General features: G+C 36.3%; 1 protein-coding gene across 1 annotated transcript; it reads left to right on the plus strand.

Moving 5' to 3' along the window:
- The first annotated feature begins 306 nt into the window (after positions 1 to 306).
- LOC107566408 (dynamin-binding protein-like) lies at positions 307 to 21,899 on the plus strand. The gene is made up of 4 exons (XM_016251860.1): positions 307 to 677; positions 20,991 to 21,148; positions 21,229 to 21,351; positions 21,865 to 21,899. The coding sequence occupies exons 2-4, from the start codon at positions 21,004 to 21,006 to the stop codon at positions 21,867 to 21,869; spliced, it is 273 nt and encodes a 90-aa protein (XP_016107346.1). The 5' UTR covers positions 307 to 677; positions 20,991 to 21,003; the 3' UTR covers positions 21,870 to 21,899.
- Positions 21,900 to 22,765: the final 866 nt, after the last annotated feature.

Raw genomic sequence — 22,765 nt, forward strand, 5'->3', positions numbered from 1 at the left:
GAACTTTCTACCTTTGAAAGACTGCTGTTCTTCGGCTGGTTCTTCCCTGTATATGTTGATTGACAGATGTCTCGTCCAGTCAGCGGTGATTAATCCCAAACCAATGACGCTGTCTCAAAATAAAAATCACATATACGGTAACAAACCGTTTGACTTCAGGTTGCCTTTATATGACGTAGTGTCACTACAGAACAGTGAAATAAAATATCACGATATCCATATGTTTCAGATTAGCGGTACAGAATTTCACTGGACTATTTCCCTCGTTTCAAAAGCTGAGGAGTCAACAGACACGTAATACCTTGTGTTATTAGGAATTTCCTTCAGGCATGTTGAAGGGAGCCCTGCGCTCAGCGGAGGGTGGTGTGTTGATGTTGATGTCAGCATGCGAGTCGAGGGTCAGCCTGCTGGGACTTCCATTGGGATGACAGCTGATCCCGCCGTGGCGTAGAGAACCATCGACATCGGATTAACTGCAACGCGTGAGCCAAGTAATGACAGGCGGGAGAAACGCCTGTTGCCCTCATTTGATGTTTGATTTCTAAGAAACATTGAACGTTAATGGCAGAAGGGAAACGAGCGCGAGCATCCGCTGGAAAGTTCCCTTGCCGTCGGTTTTTAGTTGAGGCTTTCTGCAACGCAGTCTAATCGCTTTGAGGGCGTTTGTGATCACACAGGTAAATTAAATCTTGTATTTAATCCTGTATGAAGCTCGTAGTATTGTAGTGGTTTTAATGATAGCCTCGGTTACATCCTAAACTGAAGATAAATCACGAGTGGTTCAGTTAACATTGTGTCTTCTGTTATACTGCTGTATTTCACATAAATAGCGGTGCTGAGGGAAATTTATAAATAAAAATAAAATTATAAATAGAGAAAAAGAGCTCAGTGTATGAATAAGCTGTTTTGTAGCAGTTACTGTTAGTGCTCATTGGAATATATTTGAATACAGTATAAATGCTCCATCAGTGTGTAGGTGTTGTTGTAGAAAACTATTTGTAGAATACGTTCCTTGCTGCACGTGGAGGGTTTGAATTATTAATATAGACAGCAGTAGTATTCTCTGTCTATGCTTGTCATTCGAGCCTTGTTATGTTGATATTATAAGAAGTAGCTTGTATATGAAACATGACAGCAGTTAATACATTGATGCACTACTACAGCTGTCCTGCAAAACATCACCTGCCTCTCAAAATTGTATTTGTGATTTTACAGAGGCCGCTGTTGACCTTCCTCCATTACAAGATGTCATTTTGATTAGATTCGCTGTAGAGTGCAGGCTATGTTCATAACATGTAGAGACTTCACTCCACTCCACTGTAGCCCAGAGAAAAGAAAGTTGGGAACATTCCTGGCATTCTTTTCCAGCCACAACTGACGATGGAAAAATGACATCTTAAATCATCAGGGAATAGAGATTTGGCATTGTCTGTATGAGAGAGCATTATTGTCCCCTGAAACTCCTTGACTCAACAGTAAGCTTACATTGCATCTCTCAGCCCGTGTATTGTAATTGATATCAGTTTGTTTTATGTCATGTGCACCATTCAGATTCAGTGGATACTACTATTCGCGCAACAACTGATGGCTGCCATTTGTCTAGAACACCAGCTGTGTTCTTGGGACCTTGGGTTGCTCGTGTTGCACATGGATCTAAATGACACCTCTCTCAATGAGTCAGTGATAACATATGACTTTGTGTTGTCTAAATGACAAAGTAAGTCAAAATAGTATTATATGTGGTAAATTGTAAAGTTCTGTATTTTGGTCTCTATAAAGTTGTTTCAGTTTGCTAAATTTCATGATAAGTTACAAATTCTGTTGATTCATATGCATCATGCTGGAAACAGTTTTTGGAATTGTAAATCAATTGTTTTGAGTATTAATGGGTTTAAAATGCTATCATGATTAGATCATTTTCATTCGTTATTTAAAAATATAACAAAGTAAACATTAAAGTAGTTACAGTATATGCGCAAATTAATAGAAACAGTGCAGCATGTTTGTGCCCTCACAGTTCTCAAAAATAGGCTATTAATGCATATGGAATACTTTTATATGTATAAAGAGTCAAATCATTAATCAAAATCGAATTGAATTACATTGCAAATAAAATCAAATAATTCTGAATTTGCAAAATCGTTCTTGAGTCCAATCGAAAACCTAAAGTATGACTCATGAACAAAATGCAATCAAAATAAATTCCATTGTTGAATCAAATTTATATTGAATCAAATCAAAAACCTGTCAAATTGAATTGAATTGAATTGCAAATAGAATCAAATAATTCTCAATTTGCAAAATCGTTCTTGAATCCAGTCAAACACCTATGTATCATGAGTAGAATTGAATCAAAATAGATTCCATTGTTAGTTGAATTAGATTGATTTTGAATCGGATCAGAAACCTATGAATTGTGAATCAAAATGAATCTCATTTAATCAGGAAATAGAATTGTTCTCTGTTTGCATAAAGCATTATTGAATCGAAAACCTGTGAATCGAACTGGGGTGCATTTCCCAAAATCATTGTTAGCTAACTATGGTCGTTAGTTCCATTGAACTCTACTGGTAATAACGTAATTTGCGACCAAGCTTGCTTTTGCGAAACGCACCCCAGATTAGCTGTTTACCCAAAGATTCACACACCTATGGCCAACTAAACATCTTTTATACTTCTGAGTATTTTTTTCTGTCAAATGATGCCCTATGTAAAGTAATACTTGTTTCAATACTTGTAATACTTGTAAAGTAAAACTTGTTTCAGATCCTTATTTCAGTAATGCAAGTTGCTCTGAACTTCATAAATGGTAACAGGAACCATCACTGTCCAAAAAGGTGATTCCTTGTGGTATTTTAGGTGTTTCACATTCTCATAGATAATTGTTTAATAGTTTTGTCTTGTTTTTCTTGAATGTTGTGTGAAAAAACATTCCTCTTTACAAATCATTTGAGCTTTTTTAAGCCTGAGCGTTGGGCCGTAGTCCAGTAGCCTCATTAGATGCTCTGTAGTCTGTAGGAGATTGTCTTCTGCATAGCCTGTAAATAAAGAACAGCCTCTCAAGGTTGTGTTTGTGGGGGGAGGTGTGTCTGGGAGAATGTGACATTTCAGAAAGTCCTCTCTCACACAGGCTTGCAAACCTCTTGGTCTCCACAGCAACCGTGTCCATCTGGGTTGTGCTTCTCAAGACAGTGTTTGTACAGGGAAAGTTCCCCATGCACGGTCTCTTGTGAACCTTGGATTTCCCCATAAAACTCCATTCGGACCTGCCAAAGATAAACCTCCCATCCTCATTTTTGAGAAGTCAGCCTAGAAACATTGCACCCAGAGAAAGCAATGGAATGAGGAAGTTTGGGTGCTCTGAGAAGTGAACTAAGTGCCGTGCGAGAGTGTTTAGAGAAAGAGATAGCTTTAGCTCTGCTGTCTTAAATTACTTAGAAGCAAAGCAGAAGCATTGAGAAACACAGAAGTTAAAAAATGTGTAAATTACATTTGAATACTGCCTTAAAGGGGCAGTAGTTACAAAAATGAATCTTCTGTCATTATTTCTTCACCCTCATGTAATTTGACTTACATTCTTCAGTAGAACACAAAAGGAGAAATTCTGCAGAACGTGCTAGTTGCTCTTAGTCTTTACCATGCAGTTACATTGAATAGGGGACTTTTCGAAAATGGACTATAAATGTATAAAAAAAAATGTCCATGTTTGTCTAAAGGCGATTATCGCCGACATTTAACGCCTCGTGACTAAACATAGGGCGCCAATGTGATTGTGCACACCGGTGCGCAAAACGTAATTTAAAAAAAAAAATGCATCGGGCTCGTTTTTTTGGTTTGACGCACCTCGTTAAAAACTGGCCGACCAATCAGATTGGTGCTTTTGTTCACGTGCCTGGAGCTGCTGAAGTTACAGTAAAACACGACTTGGTGGCGCTCTTGCCAAGCACACATTGATACCTAACGACGCAGAGGAAGTAAGTAGACGAAGAAGAAGCATCGATGCAAGATGAATGTAAAGCTGCTGGTCTCATTGGTGTCTGAACACAAAGAGCTTTATGACAAACGTGACAGCGACTACAAAAATCTCGATAAGCGGGAGTTGTTATGGAGAGGAATTGCAGATCAAATAGGATTCGATGTGTACCGGGGTATTTTTCATTAAGCGCCATCTAATGTCAGGGAGTGAATTTGCATGTTCATTCGGCTCATCGCCAGTGAAAATCGCTTGGGTATGAACACACAAGACGTGTCGAAAAATGCTGGCGATAAGCGCACGATAATCTACCCGGTGTGCACGAGGCTTAATAACCAGACTGAAATTTAAGTTGTGATAATCTTCTCCTTAGTGGGCTATTTATCACTGTGAAAATCGCTTAGTTGGTGTGTTCAACTCGAGGAGAACCAAATCAGATGAAAAACAAATCATTCAGACTGGTTTTGTAAACCATATCACCCATTTCATTGAAAAGATCTGACAAAAAATGTTTTGTTAAAGTGCCCCTATTATGATGTTTTTAAGGTTGCTAATATTGTTTTATGAGTCTCCTAAAACAGGTTTACATGCATGCAAGGTCAAAAAACACGTTAGTTTTCTCAAAAAATAGATTTAATTTGACCTCATTTCTAAATGATTAGTAAACGACTTGTGCGAAGCAGTTAAAAAAATCAGTCTCTCTAAACCCCTCCTTTCCTTGAGCCCTCACTGCTGTGATTGGTCAGATGGCGCAGTCCTTTGTGATTGGTCCAGAGCCGTAGAGAGATTGGCTCTGGATTGGTCTAACGTGTACAGCGCGTGTCGGAAACAAAACGCCATTGCCATGACGGAATGACAGCCCTGGAGACTTGTCAATACATAGAAAAGATGGTATCGATTGTACCTTACCAATTCGAGCCGGAGTCTGATGATGAAACGGTTGAACTGGCTGATCGACAAGAGACTGATTCGCAAGCACGACTGGAGCAGGACGTTTCTCAGTGGTAAGTGTCAAGTGTTAACAAGTTTGTGGTAATTATAAGATGTGATAAAACAAATTTACTCTCACAGCGTAGGATACAGCGTCTTCTCGACATGATGTTAACCACACAGAAATTTTACTGTTTGTGGGCAGGCAAGTTAGCAACGTAGAACGTGGGTAGACATTATGCAAATGTGTTACTTCATGACGTAGAGCCATAACAGAATGAGATTCGAATTCCTGACGACTCGTTTAGGCGATTGCGAGCCGACTCTTTTTTTTGATAGACAATATCTTTATTTATCGTGCACTGTCGGCTTCACAATTTTACAGATAGTTTATGTTCACATACAGCTACATGACACACTGCATGAAAGGTAATATTTGAAAAGGCATAATAGGGGCACTTTAATTAATAGGATAGTGCTACTTCGATTATGTCAAAGTTTCCTGAATTAAAACTTACATTTAAGTCTGTTTCATGCACAAAGCTTTTGTATGACGTCAGAAGAATGTACAGTACAGGTGTCTTATGGACCAATTTTATGATATTTTCATGGAGCTTTTGTGTCCTTTTTGATGCTTGAAAGCTTCATTCCTGTTCATTGTAATTGTATGGAAAAGAGCAGTCTTAAATGAAGTCGTTTTTGGGCTATTTCATTTAGAGAATAGAATCATTGTAGAACTGAGGATTTGAAAATGTCTTCGCCTTGAAACAGTCTTTTTTCTTACATTGTGTCTCGTAATTATGTGAGTATGAGTTTGTGTCAAGCTTAACAAATTGATGAATTGATGTTTTAGTGTCTCAAAAGCCCTTTCTCTTAAGTAATTGACTGACAGGCAGTTTCGGATACAGCCCACATCCTGGAATAGATATCCTCTTTCATTGGAGTTGTATTGACCTTATTGCTTCTTGTTGTTATTGCATGATTACTTGCCACAACCCTGATCCTTTCAAAATCTACTGCATTTTCTCCCATGCTGAGACAGTTTGAGCTAATCTAGAATGATCTTCATTTAGGGCTGTTTTGAAACGAATGCATTTAAATGCATGCAACACACACATGCCTGACTGTGGGCACACACAATGCCAGTGCTGTAAACACCCAACAGTAATATAAAAAGCAGCAGACTTGTGCCACAATATGGAAGCTTCCAGTCCTGAATGGCAGAGAGAGGCAGGGCGCGACCCACCTCCCCACATATCTCCCCCCTATTGTTGGCATGAAATCGGACCTGTTCAATAAATAAAAGCAGGCAGTCAGTAAGATCGGGTTCCAGAGAGGGAACACTGCAGGAGAATCGGAAAAAGAGGAAAGGGATGGTTAGAGTTTTTAAGGGAGTGTCTTGGATCAGGAGAGGGATGAGGAAGACGGTTGACGTGTATCCAGGAAAGGATGTTTTTACTTAGACTCCATCCAGGGTTGGATCACAGCTACTCATGACAGTGAATCATACAGAAAGAGAAAGGACAGAGACGTACATGCTTTATCCGAGTTTGGAAAGGGATGATGGATATGTACACTTAAAATGTTTATTCCTGTACGCCAGGACAGAGACAGATGCGTGGGTGGGCTTTAGCTGGAGTTTTAAACTGCGCCCTGACTTGACGTCACGCAACAGGTTTCCAGCACATAATTTGTCCACAAAGAAAATTTAAAATGCTGTGACAACTAAATTAGTCAGTCAGAATATATTGAAAGTTTAAAGTCAACATGAAATGAAAATTGATGCTATGACGCTGTTTTCATGTGACGATTGATCATTCCATGTTATTCTGAGGTAGGGTTTTCCAAACTGGAGTTTGCAAACCCTTGTGGGTTCATGTTGGAACTGCATGGGATTTGTGAGCTTTTGAAAATCAAATAATTAGTTGAATCATAAAAATGCAGAATTAAAATAAATAATTCTAAAATAAATCAATGAAAATTAAACATTAAATATTCTTAAAGATTAAATATTTTATCTATTAACCTACATGTGTGACCATTAATTGTAATCAGACTTTTTTTTTTAATTATTAAAATTATTATTTTGTCAAAGTTGTTCGGCTTACAAAAAAGTTTGGGATTCCCTATTCTGAAGGAGATAAAAGTCTTTGGAATCTTAGATCACAAATGCCTATATTTCAACTGAAGTCATCAAGGCCGCCTATTTTTCAACATCTGTCCTCTCTATCAATTCAGATGGTCTTCAAAAAGTCCTGCCCTATATTTTTTCTACCTTTTCATTTGCATTGATTTATTTATAGTGGTCCTATTATGCGATTTTGTTTTGGGGGTGTACTAGAACAGGCTCTCATACTACGTTGTTCGAAAAACACATTATTTTTCACATATTTTACATTATTTCAACACCTCTCTCCCCAGTCTGGCATGAACGGCTCGAATAGTTCCTGTATCAAATGAAGGCCCGCCTTCTGAAATACGAAATGTGCTGTGATTGGTTAGATGGGCCAGTGTATTGTGATTGGCACCACTCGGCGCCTGGTTGGGAAATGTCATGCCCCTTACCATAGCCGCCTGCGAGCTTCAGTGTAAATATCAAATCAATTTGAGCGTGATTTAAACCCGGATGATTGTAACCACGTGTCTCAGACATAGTGATGATAACACTCGTTGCCTTCTCTAGTGCAGCTCAACCAAGTCTCGTCCCATTCGTCAATATTTATGATATCACAAATCCCGGAAAATATGCGTTGTAGTGCAAACGAGTCGTTCGTTGTAGTTTTTGAAAAGTGATTTCTGTTAAATAAAATATCTCCTTTTGAAGTGGACTTTGAGCTTTGTAACTTTGCACATCTTTTTTATGCTCAAACAGCAACATTACAGAATAACAGAATCAGAATCAGAATGAGCTTTATTGTCAGGTATGTTTTCACATACGAGGAATTTGTTTTCATGACTGAAGCTTCCGCAGTGCAACAGAATGACAGCGACAGAACAAAAACACAGATAATAAAAGAATAAAAAATAAAACAAGTACATAAGGAATAACAATATATAAATTGACAATTGTATGTGCAGGTATATTGCAATAGACAGTTTTGTATGTACAGGTATATTATGTGCAAATTTGAAGTGTAGACTAAGTATGTGTGTTAGATAAATAAGTGTATGGGTGTATAAATAGTGTTGTGTGTTCCACAGTTATTGTTAAGTGTTCATGAGATGGATTGCCTGAGGGAAGAAACTGTTCCTGTGTCTGACCGTTCTGGTGCTCAAAGCTCTGTAGCGTCGACCAGATGGCAACAGTTCAAAGAGGAAGTGTGCTGGATGTGAGCCAGACAGTTACAGAAGTGCAGAGGACGGATTCAATGATGGCGGAGTTGAACTGTTTCAGCAGCTCCTTTGGAAGGTTGAACTTCCTCAGCTGGAGAAGGAAGTACAACCTCTGCTGGGCCTTTTTCACAATGTGAATGTCCCACTTCAGGTCCTGGGAGATAGTGGTGCCCAGGAACCTGAATGACTCCACTGCAGTCACGGTGCTGTCCATTATGGTGAGTGGGGGGAGAGCAGGGGGGTTTCTCCTGAAGTCCATGATCATCTCCACTGTTTTGAGCGTGTTGAGCTCCAGATTGTTGAGACTGCAGCAGACAGCCAGCTCTTTAACCTCCTGTCTGTAGGCAGACTCGTCGCCGTCCTGTATGAGGCCGATGAGTGTGGTGTCGTCTGCAAACTTCAGGAGCTTGACAGAGGGGTTTTTAGATGTGCAGTCGTTGGTGTACAGGGAGAAGAGCAGTGGGGAGAGAACGCAGCCCTGAGGAGCTCCAGTGCTGATCATACGAGTGCTGGATGTGAATTTTCCCAGCCTCACTAGCTGTTGCCTGTCTGTCAGGAAGCTGGTGATCCACTGACAGACGGAGGTGGGCACAGAGAGCTGAGTTAGTTTGGGCAGCAGGAGGTTTGGGAAAAATGTTTCCGTGAAACACAGAGCAGCAGAGTGTGAGAAATCCTTATTTGTCTGGGAGTGCAGAAGGAGTTTGTCCGTTTTGTTGGGTAGAGAGCGGAGGTTCGCCATATGGATGGTAAGCAACGGCATTCGAAATCCGCGCTGCCTGAGCTTCACGAGGTCGCCGGCTCGCTTCCCCCGTCTGCGCGTCCTGAAGCGTTTGATCAGCGCAACTGCTCCGCCAACTACTATGTCCAGCAAAACATCAGAATAGTTGAAAACCGGTGCAATATCAGGTGGTGTGTACTGCCGAATGTCCAGCAATTCATCTCTAGTGAAACTGATTGCAGGGATATAACTAAAGACAGGACAAACTAACAAAAACAACTGCAGAGCACGCCACGGAGGCCACCATCATCATCGGCGCCATCTTGAGAGCAAAAGTTGCACTAAAGTTGAAAAAGTGAAAAAGCATAATAGGACCCCTTTAACTGACTTTATTCAAAGTGAAATGCATATAGGGGATATTACAAGCAATTTGTCATGGAGCCAACTAGGGTTGTGCCAATAGATGATCATGTATCGACGATAGTCAGAGATATCACCTGTGGCTGATGCCACTGATGATATCAAGACTATTATTATTATTATTAGGCTAGTAATACTGTCTAATTAATATTAGGGCTTATTTGTTCCATTATATTTAGTTTTCTGTGTTTTTACAGTGTTGCGACTAACAAAAACAACTGCAGAGCACGCCACGGAGGCCACCATCATCATCGGCGCCATCTTGAGAGCAAAAGTTGCACTAAAGTTGAAAAAGTGAAAAAGCATAATAGGACCCCTTTAACTGACTTTATTCAAAGTGAAATGCATATAGGGGATATTACAAGCAATTTGTCATGGAGCCAACTAGGGTTGTGCCAATAGATGATCATGTATCGACGATAGTCAGAGATATCACCTGTGGCTGATGCCACTGATGATATCAAGACTATTATTATTATTATTAGGCTAGTAATACTGTCTAATTAATATTAGGGCTTATTTGTTCCATTATATTTAGTTTTCTGTGTTTTTACAGTGTTGCGCATTATAACCAATCACACATGATATTGTTGAGCTTATGAATGCAATGGCCAATCAGAGGCGTTCAGATGAGTTATTAGTTAGTGTTTTTGTTCAGCACGCACTGACTATTTCTTACTCGCAAATTCTCTCATCATAAACAACAAAGTGCAGATTTACGTGCAATGCAAGTATAAGAGATTTATTCATCATACAATGTAGACTGATTAAAACAGGAGTGTTTTTTAAAGTGCATAAACTCGCACTAAACTGAGTGAGTGATGATGTTCTTTGCTCGTTTTCTGTAGCTGCCTTTTGAATTGAGGAAATGTAAGCCTTGTTATGATTAGTAACTTACTATGTTTCTATTGAATTGGTATCATGTTAAATACAAATTCAGTCACATTAAAAACATTAGGCTGTTTTTAGCCTTACACTGCAGTTGGTTCGCTTTCCGACAGTGAAACTAAGTAAATAAATAATTAAATAAATTAGCACGATAATATCGTGTATCGGCAATCTCACAGGCTGACATTATGACAATATGAAAATTGAGCATATCGCCCAACACTATAGCCAACATTATTCATTGGAATAACCATTGTGCATAATAAGTCATAATAAGTCTGAAATACCCTAAAAAACCTTAGCATGAAAGTTAATGTTCATGTCATTATTAATATACAGTTTTGTGGAGCAGGATTTTGGAACAGTGAGATTTAACTCTGGTGTCTTGTTGGGGGTCACAGCTGGTTGGAAGAAAAACCTTATCATGGAAAAAGAGGTTTTCTGCCAACAGTTTTTACTGAAGTCAGTTTATTCAGAGATGAGCAGCAAAGAAAAATGCATTGTATTAGTAGTTGTGATCTAGTGTGAGGGCGGCATGTGACCTGCACAAACATAGATAAACAACAGCGATGTTACGTCACATTAATCCTCAATACTGAATCTTTCGTCTGATGCACAGTTGCTTCTTTGTCTTAATGCCAGCTGTTTGTGTGTGTGTGTGAGAGAGTGTGTGACCCCTTTGAAAGACTGCAGAGTGCGTGTTTACAAAGCTGTCTGTCGTTATACCACCACTGTCACTCCAGTGCCAAGTGTCTCTTTCACACACAAATGAAGAGACCCTCTCTTTCTTTCACTAGTTTGCTTTGTTCATTCATCTTTATTTATTAGCCTGAGATTTGCTCATCATTTCTTTTTCATGTTTTCGATGACCTTAAAATTCAAATGAACTTTTCCTAGTATTGGCATTTGATTGTGTCATTAAAACAATTTCAGCATTGATTCAGCAGGGCATGGTTTCTTATTATTCATGGTTTTAGAATTAGAATGAGCTTTTATTGGGGAGATGGACTGAATGGGTTGCTGTAGGAAAGTAGAGTTTTGTTTGTTTTTTTATCGTATCAGTCAGTATTGTATATTTAATTGTGCATGTTCATTTCCCATTTTTACAATTAGATTAACTTTGCAACCATAAAATAATTTAATAACACTGTTAAATATAATCTTGAAGGGCTGGGCGATATAGCTAAAAAAATTATCAACGATATAATGTTTCATATCGTTCGGTATCGATAATTATTGACATTTTTTATAACCTTTTTTAAAACAAAGAGCAATAGGAAATTTTTTTTAAATTTAACCACTGTATTTTTAAATTAACCCAATTTATTGAGACAAACAACAAATATTTTTTTGTTTTAACAGTCAAACACACAATAAAAATAAAACAAATATCTAATTTGTAATGTTTTATATGCAGATTAAATAGGTTTTAAGGAAACTTTTGTCTTGTCTTCCGAGGCCACAAGAGAGTGTGCAATGAGCAAAATAATGCAGCACATAATGTCAACGCATGGAAATAACTGTCTATAAAAAAATGTGCATTACGTCTAAATTAACTCATATAAATCAAATATAGTTTCATAAATTGCATAAACGATTATGAACAAAACAGTATCATGTATTTATGCATTGCTTAATACAAAGAGCCAAAACGCCCATCACGCAGATTGCATTTAAAAACATAAGAGATGCAGTGAAAAGGAATAAACCTCCACAAATTCGTAACGTGTTTTCTAAAAGTTTAAACTGTTTTAACTTTGCATGGCTACATCTCTTTTGTGAGACGCGAGGGTAGCAGTCATATTTGATTGTCTAAAAAAATGCGCTGAATATGCATTCTGTGTGAATGGCTTAGTTTCGGTTTTAACCTAATCAAGATCTTCTCCGCATTGAGCTTCTATATTTCTCTAATATTTTGAATGCATAACACAGCAGCGGCGCATCTCGTGGGCAAGACTAACAAAACATTAAAATGCAACAACGTCACTTACATCATTATCACCGCATCTTGTGCCACTGATGACGCTCCCTGATGCAGTCCTAACATTCAAATGCAAATATTTATTTTCAATTTGACTAATATAAATTTGTTTATTCACAATCTCCTCATCACAGGCAGGCACAGCACTCAAGTCAGCATGTGTTCGTGTTTGTGTGTGCTGTCTGCGTCACTCACAGCTAGTGGTCGACCGATATATCGGCCTATATTTGGCATTTTTCAAATATCGGCATCGGCCGGTAAGTTTTTCTGCTTGCTTGGCCGATGTGTCCGAGGCGGGACTTTTATTTTAATGGCGCTGAGAATGGCAGCGCCTGAGCACACAGTGCTCACATTCTCCCTCTTGTTTACTGTCGTTGTTAACAGTTCTAATATGGATAGAAGTCTGTCTAATAATCAGATAGAATGGTTAAACAAAGGAATTAATGTATACAAAAAGTATTATAATGATTGCTTTTATATTATTAGTAATAGATTAAGCAAATACGCATTTATATCATTTAAACAAATCTTTGAATGACTAATGAACATTTAATTTCACAAACCTTGCAAACTTAGTTGAATCCAGCTGTGAGATCTTGTGAAGTGTGCATTTTTATCCAGCATGATCGCGTGTTCTCTGTGTGACAGTCGGTCCGTGTGAATTGAATGCTTTAAACTTTAAACTTGTGATTTCAAATTATGCTGCGATTTATGCCTTTGCCCAGTGTCATATTCATGTCATTTTCTCTGTGTGCTGTATGTAAAATGAGTGTTACCCTGGCTTTATTTTAAAAATAAGATTCCCAATGCACACAAACTTCCCAGAATACTGAGTGCCCTGTTGGTTACAGTGTTTACTTCCTTTTTAATTATATTTTTATAAAATGTTTATTTATTTGTGAAAAATACTTTGTCATCTAAAGTATAAGTATTTTTATTTTACACATTTATTTTTTAATCCATTGTCAAATGATTTAGAATTTCTTAAATATTAATTTAAGAATGAAATACAAATTATATCGGCTACCCTGCTTTCCAAGAAATTGGCATCAGCATCGGCTGTCAAAAAAACTATATCGGTCGACCACTACTCACAGCACTTGCCTATATTGTGCACTATATCAAACATTTTTTATAAGAAGGTGTACCGTCGATAAATATCGATACCGTTTTATCGCCCAGGCCTACAAAGTTGAACAAATCTCAGAAATATGAACATCCATTTTTATACTGTACATATAATGTTGTGTTCCCTAAATCCCCTTGTAGCATTTAAAACAATTAAAAATTTTAATGTTTTAATTAATTTATATGACCAAATAGTATAGAATTTTTTGTGATAAATCAGGCCTGATCGATCTAATCTGGGCGAGTCTCATAAAATAAGATGACTAACTGCTCAAATATTAGTTGTGTTTCAGAACAGAATGCATTTAAGTGTTCAGCCTGTAGCCAAGATAAACATGCAGTGATTTAAGCAATATTGGATTCAGCTGAATTCTGTTGAACAGATTTTATTTGGAATTGTTGGATAACAAATTAATATATGAGAAAGTATTGAATTTATGGGTCTATTAAAATTTTAGTGAACAGACTTGTTGTTCTCTCGTAATCCAGTGCAAGCCTTTGTTTTGTTGTTTTACACCTGTGTTTGAGGTGTGTGCCAGCAGAAACCTTCCTTCCTTCTCCTACCTGGACAACGAGTGATCTTTACTAGAGTACTAATCTGGCTTAGTGTCCTCCTCACCTCGCACGCAGCAGGACCATATGTCTGCTTGTTTCTGTATTGCTGAATGCTCTGTGTGACAGTGGCACATGAAGGAGAGTGTCCGTCAGTCTTGACTTCTGATCACAGGAAAATGGAGTCCATGTGTTGTTTAACAAAACCACAGATACATCTGAAATAAAAAGTGTGTTTTCCTGGGCACAAGAAAATGTGAGTTAAAATATTTAATATTTAACCAAACCTGAAATTATAAATGCTAAATGCAATGATGTTCTCATGTTCTCATAATGGCAATTTCTTTGTATGCATTATTTGTCATTTGAGCTTCAGATACACTTGATCATGTCCTGTTTCTGCACTAATTCTTAAAAATGGGTGGGGTGACTTAAGTATGAAGTTCTGCTTCAACCTGCCTGGATTATCACTAGTTAGCAGCACCACATAGAATGTAGAAGTTAGTTCAAAAAACAGGCCGTCTGCCACTTTTCTTAGGATATTTGGCAGCATTCTGGATTGCCCGTTAGTTATGAAAGTGTTGAGCAAGGAATAACGTGTCACATTTGCCAAATGTGTTTAATAAAAGACAACCACTGCTTCTATTACCACATTTCCACTCATCTGTACACACATCACCCATCTGTGTCAGAGGAACTGAGTTAGACAAACTGGGAGAAATCAAGAAACAACACATTGCTTCTGAATTCAAAAAGCCTTTCCAGCTATTTTTTCCCCGTAATATACTGTAACTAATGCATAAATACAAATACACAAATATTTGTATACAAATACACAATTATAATAAAATTATACATACTCTTTTAAATATATTTTAATACATTATTTTATTATATATTTACTATTAATTCATATAATTAAAAATATACAGTAAAATAGTTTACTAGTAAATGTTTTGATTAAACTGGAAATTCAAGGCATGATTATTTTTGCGTACTTTAATATTTAACCAAACCTGAAATTATAAATGCTAAATGCAATGATGTTCTCATGTTCTCATAATGGCAATTTCTTTGTATGCATTATTTGTCATTTGAGCTTCAGATACACTTGATCATGTCCTGTTTCTGCACTAATTCTTAAAAATGGGTGGGGGGACTTAAGTATGAAGTTCTGCTTCAACCTGCCTGGATTATCACTAGTTAGCAGCACCACATAGAATGTAGAAGTTAGTTAAAAAAACAGGCCGTCTGCCACTTTTCTTAGGATATTTGGCAGCATTCTGGATTGCCCGTTAGTTATGAAAGTGTTGAGCAAGGAATAACGTGTCACATTTGCCAAATGTGTTTAATAAAAGACAACCACTGCTTCTATTACCACATTTCCACTCATCTGTACACACATCACCCATCTGTGTCAGAGGAACTGAGTTAGACAAACTGGGAGAAATCAAGAAACAACACATTGCTTCTGAATTCAAAAAGCCTTTCCAGCTATTTTTTCCCCGTAATATACTGTAACTAATGCATAAATACAAATACACAAATATTTGTATACAAATACACAATTATAATAAAATTATACATACTCTTTTAAATATATTTTAATACATTATTTTATTATATATTTACTATTAATTCATATAATTAAAAATATACAGTAAAATAGTTTACTAGTAAATGTTTTGATTAAACTGGAAATTCAAGGCATGATTATTTTTGCGTACTAGATTTGTGAAACAGCTGTGTCATAAAATCTCACAATAATCTTGGAGGATTGCTAAATGTCTAGCTGCAGGTAGACTGTAAGGACATGCCAATTCTCTGATGTTCAGATATGATGACTCACATGAGCTGACTCGTCAGCTGGAAATATCCAACACTCATTGGAATCTTGCTCTGGGATCTCTTTTTTTTCCCCCCTCAACAATAAAGGAAAGAGACGTACTGTTACTCATCCACTATTACACAGTCACAGTTTCTGTGGATTTGCCCTCATGTCTAAACATGTTCATGTTGGTTCTTCCTTCATTGACAGCAACTTATTTAGTCTGCTTATTGAAGTGGCACGCAGAGAGTGTGCCGATGACTGAAATCCATTTCTGAGTCAACAAGTCTCTAATTTTCCATTGTTTCAGAGGGTGTTGATCAGAACAGCAGATCAGGACATAGGGAAGAATGCAAAATGCCTGAAATCATTTTACCCAGTTAGTGTTCTGGTTTCACTTATTTCCCCTTGTCAAAGCAACAAATACTCTGAATCTTTTAGAGAAGCAATCTATGCATGTGTGTTTGACCCAACAGATTTTAGCTGATTATAATGGTTATTTAACCACCCTCAGTAATGTTAAGGGTATATTGAAGGTTCACCCTCTCTTGTGAGGCTTAAAGCTTTGATACTCCCTCATATTCTTGAGTTACGTCAGTGCATTCTTTCTGTAACTGACACACATTTGCTGTGTCCAAAATCAAAAGCAGCTGCCTGTCTTCCTAGTCCGTCAGTCACTTAATAGGCAGCATTTTAGTATAAAGTGCCTTTTAAGGTTTTAGACTAATTTGCATTTTAGGCTGGTTTACTGCTGTCATAAACGATTTATCACAATTAATCGCATCCAAAATAAAAGTTTTTGTTTACATAATATATATGTGTGTGCACTGTGTATATTTATTATGTATATATAAATACACACACACATGCATGTATATATTTAAGAAAAATATTTTATTTGTATATTAAATATATTTACGGTTATATAATATAAATGATATAAATATATACATGTAAATATTTTCAAAATATACTGTATGAGTGTGTGTGTGTGTGTGTGTGTGTGTATATATATATATATATATATATATATATAATACAGTAAATATACACAGCACACACACATATATTATGGAAACAAAAACTTTTATTTTGGATGTGATTAATCACGATTAATTGTTTGACAGCACTAGACTGGTTAAGCATCTGTTTAACTGTCTAATTTATTTAATCTCCACTTTCATTTAGAGATGATAAAAAAATATAACTAGTATGGTACTGATATATCATGATCACATGAGAGTTTTTTTCTTTTATGTAACGTATTGTTGATTTTGGATATTTAAATATGTCCCGTATTTTAAACCTTTAACGCCATCTAACGCTAAAGTTAATTTAAAAAAAAAGTAATAATTTAATGATGCTATTCAGTGTAGTCTTTAGCAAGTCTTAAAATTATTATCCATTTTTCATACTGTGCATTGGAATTTAATAATTCATATATTCAGTTACAGCAATTGAATTAACACTACCATTTAAAAGTTTGGAGGCAAAAAGATTTTTGTTTTGAAAGAAATTTGTGCTTTTATTCAGCAAGCATGATTTAAATTTATCAAAAGTGACAAAAGAGACATTTATAATGTTACAATAAATATCTATTATAAATAAATGCATTTTTCATGCATTAAATAATTTCTGAAGGATCATGTGACACTGATGAATCACAGAAATTTATTCCATTTTAAAATATATTAAATGGTAAAACATTTATTTAAAATTGTAATATTATTTTTCAAAATATGACTGTTTTACTGTGTTTTGATCAAATAAATGCAAGCCTTGGCGAGGATAAAGTTTCACAAACATTTAAAAATCTTACGGACCCCAAACCTTTGAACGGCAGTGTACATTTACAGAGATTAAATTAAGTTTTTATTTTTACTTCATAATAAAAAAATATAGAAAGCTATAGCTATTGGCACATTACTGTGAACCTGAGAGAGTGCAGAAGAAAAAGGTGTCTGTTGCTGCCTGACTAAAAAGTTTTTTTCTTTTTCACCCCCAAATTCTTTGCAGATGTACATGAGTGGATTTCACTTCTTTCACTCAAAACATCATGAATGAGAGCAGTGGTGTGGGTTAACACTAGGCTTTTGTATCCACTTTTTCCTGCATCATAACAGAAAGATGCTTTACATTTCTGGTCTCTGGTGTTTCTAGTCAAATTAACGCACCGCTTAACCCTTTGCACATTTTTATATTTATTTATAATTAAAAAGCTTCAATTTAATGAATTGAGTCAATCTTTTTTTAATTGAGTCGAAGTTAGAATCTATCATGGCGGTGCTTATCGGTTATTTAGGATTTTGAGTATCTTTAAGGCTGCAGTATAGTGTATTTTGCCTTCTACTTCTTTTATCACACACTGACTCAAACGCAGTCATCTGTGTGCAACATAAAGACAAAATGTCACTTTCAGACACAGTCTTTCACCTGGCAACAACATGAGTCCTGCTGCGACCCCTGTCACCTTTCAGTCGGGTCACCTGTTACCCCTCACCCCGACACTTGAGAGGTCCCGAGAGAGACACACTCTCTCTCTCTCTCTCTCACACACACACAGCAGACAGAGAGTTCTTTGAGCTTCTGAAACATGTGCGTTTCAGCTCTCATTTCCTCTCTTTATATTTCTCTGTCTCTTTTGTATTCACTCTCACACTCTCATACTTAATCCTCCATTCAGTTGGGATTGGCTTCATTAGTGTGCTAGATCAATCTCCATTTGTTTATCATGGAGGAGGACTCTAACAAATTCTGGCAGAAACATGCTTTCCTATAAATATTTTCATATGAATTCACATTGTTTCAGACTCACAAACACTTGTATACTTCATGCACGCAGAACTTTATGACTCATCATTGTCTATAAACTTTGGGCCGCACACTCTCCCGCTCAAGGCCTCCACCCCATTATTGCTCTCATGTGAATGACTGTTTTAGAGGGAGTATAAACACATTTGAGCTGGTTGAAGAAATTTTGTCCCAAGAAAGAGGTGAAATCATCAGTCAGCCTGTTTCTTCACCATCTAAGTTATACACATTTATTTAGCCAGTCTCATTAACAATGAGAATTGCCCTGTACCATTGTGATTTGGTTGAGCGTTTTGTGTTTTGAATTATGTAACCAAACTATTACTTGTGTTACGTATATGTCATCAGTTCTATTTGCATACACATGGAGTTGCTTTTGATTGAGTAGTCTCTTATGCTCACCAAAGCTTAATTTTTTGTTTGTTAAAAAAAAACAGTAATATTGTGAAATATGTCATTAATCCAGTCTTTAGTGTCACATGATCCAAACAGTGATGCTGCTAAATATTTTTGTAGAAACTGAATTTTTTGAGGATTCTTTGACGAATCAAACATTTGAACAGCATTTATTTACAAATTACGTTTTTATGTAACATTATAAATATGTTTGTCATTTTTGAATTAGACATTGAATTAAACATTGCTAAATGACAATTTTAATTTTATTTTTGGTAACACTTTATTTTAAGGTGTCCTTGTTACACATGTACTTACTATTATAATTACAGTTAATTATGCATAATTACATGGAAGTGACCCTAAGCCAAACCCTAATTCTAAACATAACCATTTAGTAATTACATGTAGTTAATTAATATTACTCAGTACTTAAATGTATAATTACACTGTAACAAAGACACCTTAAAGTAAAGTGTTACTGTATTTTTTTTTTAATTGACCACAATGTTTTGAACAGTAATGTATGTGTGTTCATTTTTAGAAAAATAGAAAAACTAAAGTAAATGTGTATCTTTAACCAAATCTTGACATAAAAACAACTAACTTGCAGTTTAGTAATTAAGAAGTTGATTCAGTAACCACTCCGAATTATTTAGTTAGTTAATTCAGGGAAGGATTAATAAAAATGATTCAAACAGGTAACGCTTGGGTTTGTGAATCTTTTTGAATAATTAATTAAAAGACCTTAAATTACCTTATTGAGACTATACTCCTATATCAGACTATACTCCTAACTCTGCATGTTAGGATTTCTTCCCATTATTTTTCTGTACAGTGTCTGTTTATCTCATTCAAACTTTAAATGCACCTTGATAAAAAAGTGATTTTTTTTTCAACTTATTGCTGAAGATTCAGTAGCAGTCATGATAAAAACATGAGGACAACCCTTTAAAGCCATGGAATGCCTTTTTAATCAAATTAAACAAGATATCTGATGAGAAAAAAATGCATATGTAACTCATAATCATTCTTAAAGCTTATCTTAAAGGGTTAGTTCACCCAAAAATGAAAATTCTGTCATTAATTACTCACCCTTGTGTTCTTCCAAACCCGTAAGACCTTCGTTCATCTTCGGAACACAATTTAAGATATTTTTGATGAAATCTGAGGGCTCTCTGACCCTCCCATAGACAGCAAGGTAACTACCACGTTCAAGGTCCAGAAAAGTGCCAAGATGATCGACAAAGGAGACCGTGTAACATCAGTGGTTCAACTGTAAAGTTACGAAGCTACGAGAATACTTTTTTGCGTAAAGAAAACAAAAATAACGACTTTATTTCACATTTTCGTCTATACTGCGTCACTTGTGGACGCGCGTTCACGACAGTACCATGACGCGAGCGTGTGGTGGCGCTGACCCAGATCCGGCATAATGACGTCATCACGCCAGGTCTGGGTCAGCGCTGCCACACGCCCGTGTCATGATAATGTGGAATAAAGTCATTATTTTTGTTTTCTTTGCCCAAAAAAGTATTCTCGTAGCTTTGTAACTTTACAGTTGAACCACTGATGTTACACGGACTACTTTGTCGATCATTTTGGTACTTTTCTGGACCTTGAACGTGGTAGTTACCTTGCTGTCTATTATATATATATATATATATATATAGTTTGCTTCTGATACTTAATTAAAAAAAATGTATGTTGCTAAAATAGTAAATAAATGTAGTTTTTTCAGGCCCGTTTGACTGGATATGAAAAAAAGCTTTACTACAAAAATAAATAGATTGCATGGTATTCCCTGGATACTAATAAATGCGGATTCTTGTTTTCTAAACAGCTGTTCTGACGTCATCATGTTTTGAGCTCATCACTTCAGTATGTGTAATGAGAGCACATGAAATGCAGATCTTGAACAGGAAAGGGCATCTAGCTGACAAATACACTGGGAAACTGTAATGAAAATATGTTTGTTGTATAGGCCTAGGTGTCATGTTTAATCCATCTCACTTTTGCTTGTGATGCTCAGGTGATGAGTGAACATGGAGGCTGGATCGGTGGTGCGTGCCGTGTTTGAGTTCCTTCCCAGTGTCTCTGAAGAACTCCCACTGTTCACTGGAGATGTCATTGAAGTGCTCAGCGTTGTTGATGAATTTTGGCTGCTCGGAATTAAAGATGGAGTCACAGGTAAAGTCACGTGAGGATTCACATTACATTGTCTGTCTGTGATATTGGTTTTGATATCTTTTCATTCTTTCTGCCTTCAGGCCAGTTTCCCAGCACTTTTGTTGAACCTGTTACAATCCCAAGCACCAAGACAGGAGAGAATCTGTATGTGTGCATCAGTGACTTTAACTCTGTGGATGCTGGAAACTTACCACTAAAGAGAGGTACATATATTATGCTCTTAGTTATTAAACATGCATGACATTTATCCAGGTTCATTAAAGGTTAATAATACTGCAACAAAGGGAAAATGTTAAAAATGATTAATTATGCTGATGCATAATACACTTCATGTTATTCCAAACCTGTTTGACTTTCATTATTCATGTAACAATTCAAAGACATAATAAAATCCCCTTAGTGAGACTTTGGGCGTTCTGCATTTTTGGAGATTGTGAAGCAAAAAGCAGTATAAAAACAAAGCAGAAAAGTCTTTGCATTTCAAAAAGCTATCAGTATATAAAAAGCTATAAAGTATGGTTTCCAGAAGACATTTGTGTTTCACGTAAAAAAGAAAATCATGCAGGTTTGAAACAGGGTGATTTATAAATTGACCATTTTTATTTTTGAACCAGATGTTGCTTTAACATAAAGATGTCTAATCTATTCATAATGTTAAAATTTTAGATAGGTGATGAGTTAAATCTCATTGTACTGCCATTTTCTCTTTCCATCAGCATAAATCCTGCTTGCTCAGAGTGACGTAATGTCATATATGAGAGGTATATTTAATTTTATACAGTAGACAGTAGAGCCCTAGATCATAGATCACCTTTACTGTAGCCACAGAAACAGCAAAAACACACTTTAAAAGAGGATTTAGAGGTGTATTGCTATGTTTGCTGTTTTAGTAGAGATGTTAATCAAAAATATAAGCTCTGGGTCATCAATTATATTTATTCCTGATGTATCCAGTTTATTGTCTATTTTGGTCTACATATGGTCTATATGTGACCCTGGACCCCAAAACCAGTCATAAGGGTCAATTTTTCTAAATTGAGATTTGTACATCATCTGAAAGCTGAATAAATAAGCTTTCCATTGATGTTTGTTAGGATCGGACAATATTTGGCCGAGATACAACTATTTGAAAATCTGGAATCGGAGGGTGCAGAAAAATCTAAATATTGAGAAAATCGCCTTTAAAGTTGTCCAAATGAAGTTCTTAGCAATGCATATATTACTAATCAAAAATTAAGTTTTAATATATTTACAGTAGGAAATTTACAAAATATCTTCATGGAACAAGATCTTTACTTAATATCCTAATGATTTTTGGCATAAAAGAAAAATCTATATATTTGACCCATACAATGTATTTTTGGCTATTGCTACAAATATACCCCAGCGACTTAAAACTGGTTTTGTGGTCCAGGGTCACATATATATCATCAGAGTTTCCAGAAGCGCTCATCCCAAGTCACCACTAGAGGTCACTAGTTGTGTGTTTATATTGTGTAGAATAAATGATAGTCATAATCCCAAACGTAATACAAAAAATTATATTTTTGTATTACTTATCTGTTATTCCTGTATGTTCTGTAATGTTTTTTCTTCTTTTCATTGCTTACTTTGGAA

The sequence above is a fragment of the Sinocyclocheilus grahami genome, unplaced genomic scaffold (assembly GCF_001515645.1).
Source record: "Sinocyclocheilus grahami isolate Dianchi unplaced genomic scaffold, SAMN03320097.WGS_v1.1 scaffold26.1, whole genome shotgun sequence".
NCBI classification, from domain to species: domain Eukaryota; kingdom Metazoa; phylum Chordata; class Actinopteri; order Cypriniformes; family Cyprinidae; genus Sinocyclocheilus; species Sinocyclocheilus grahami.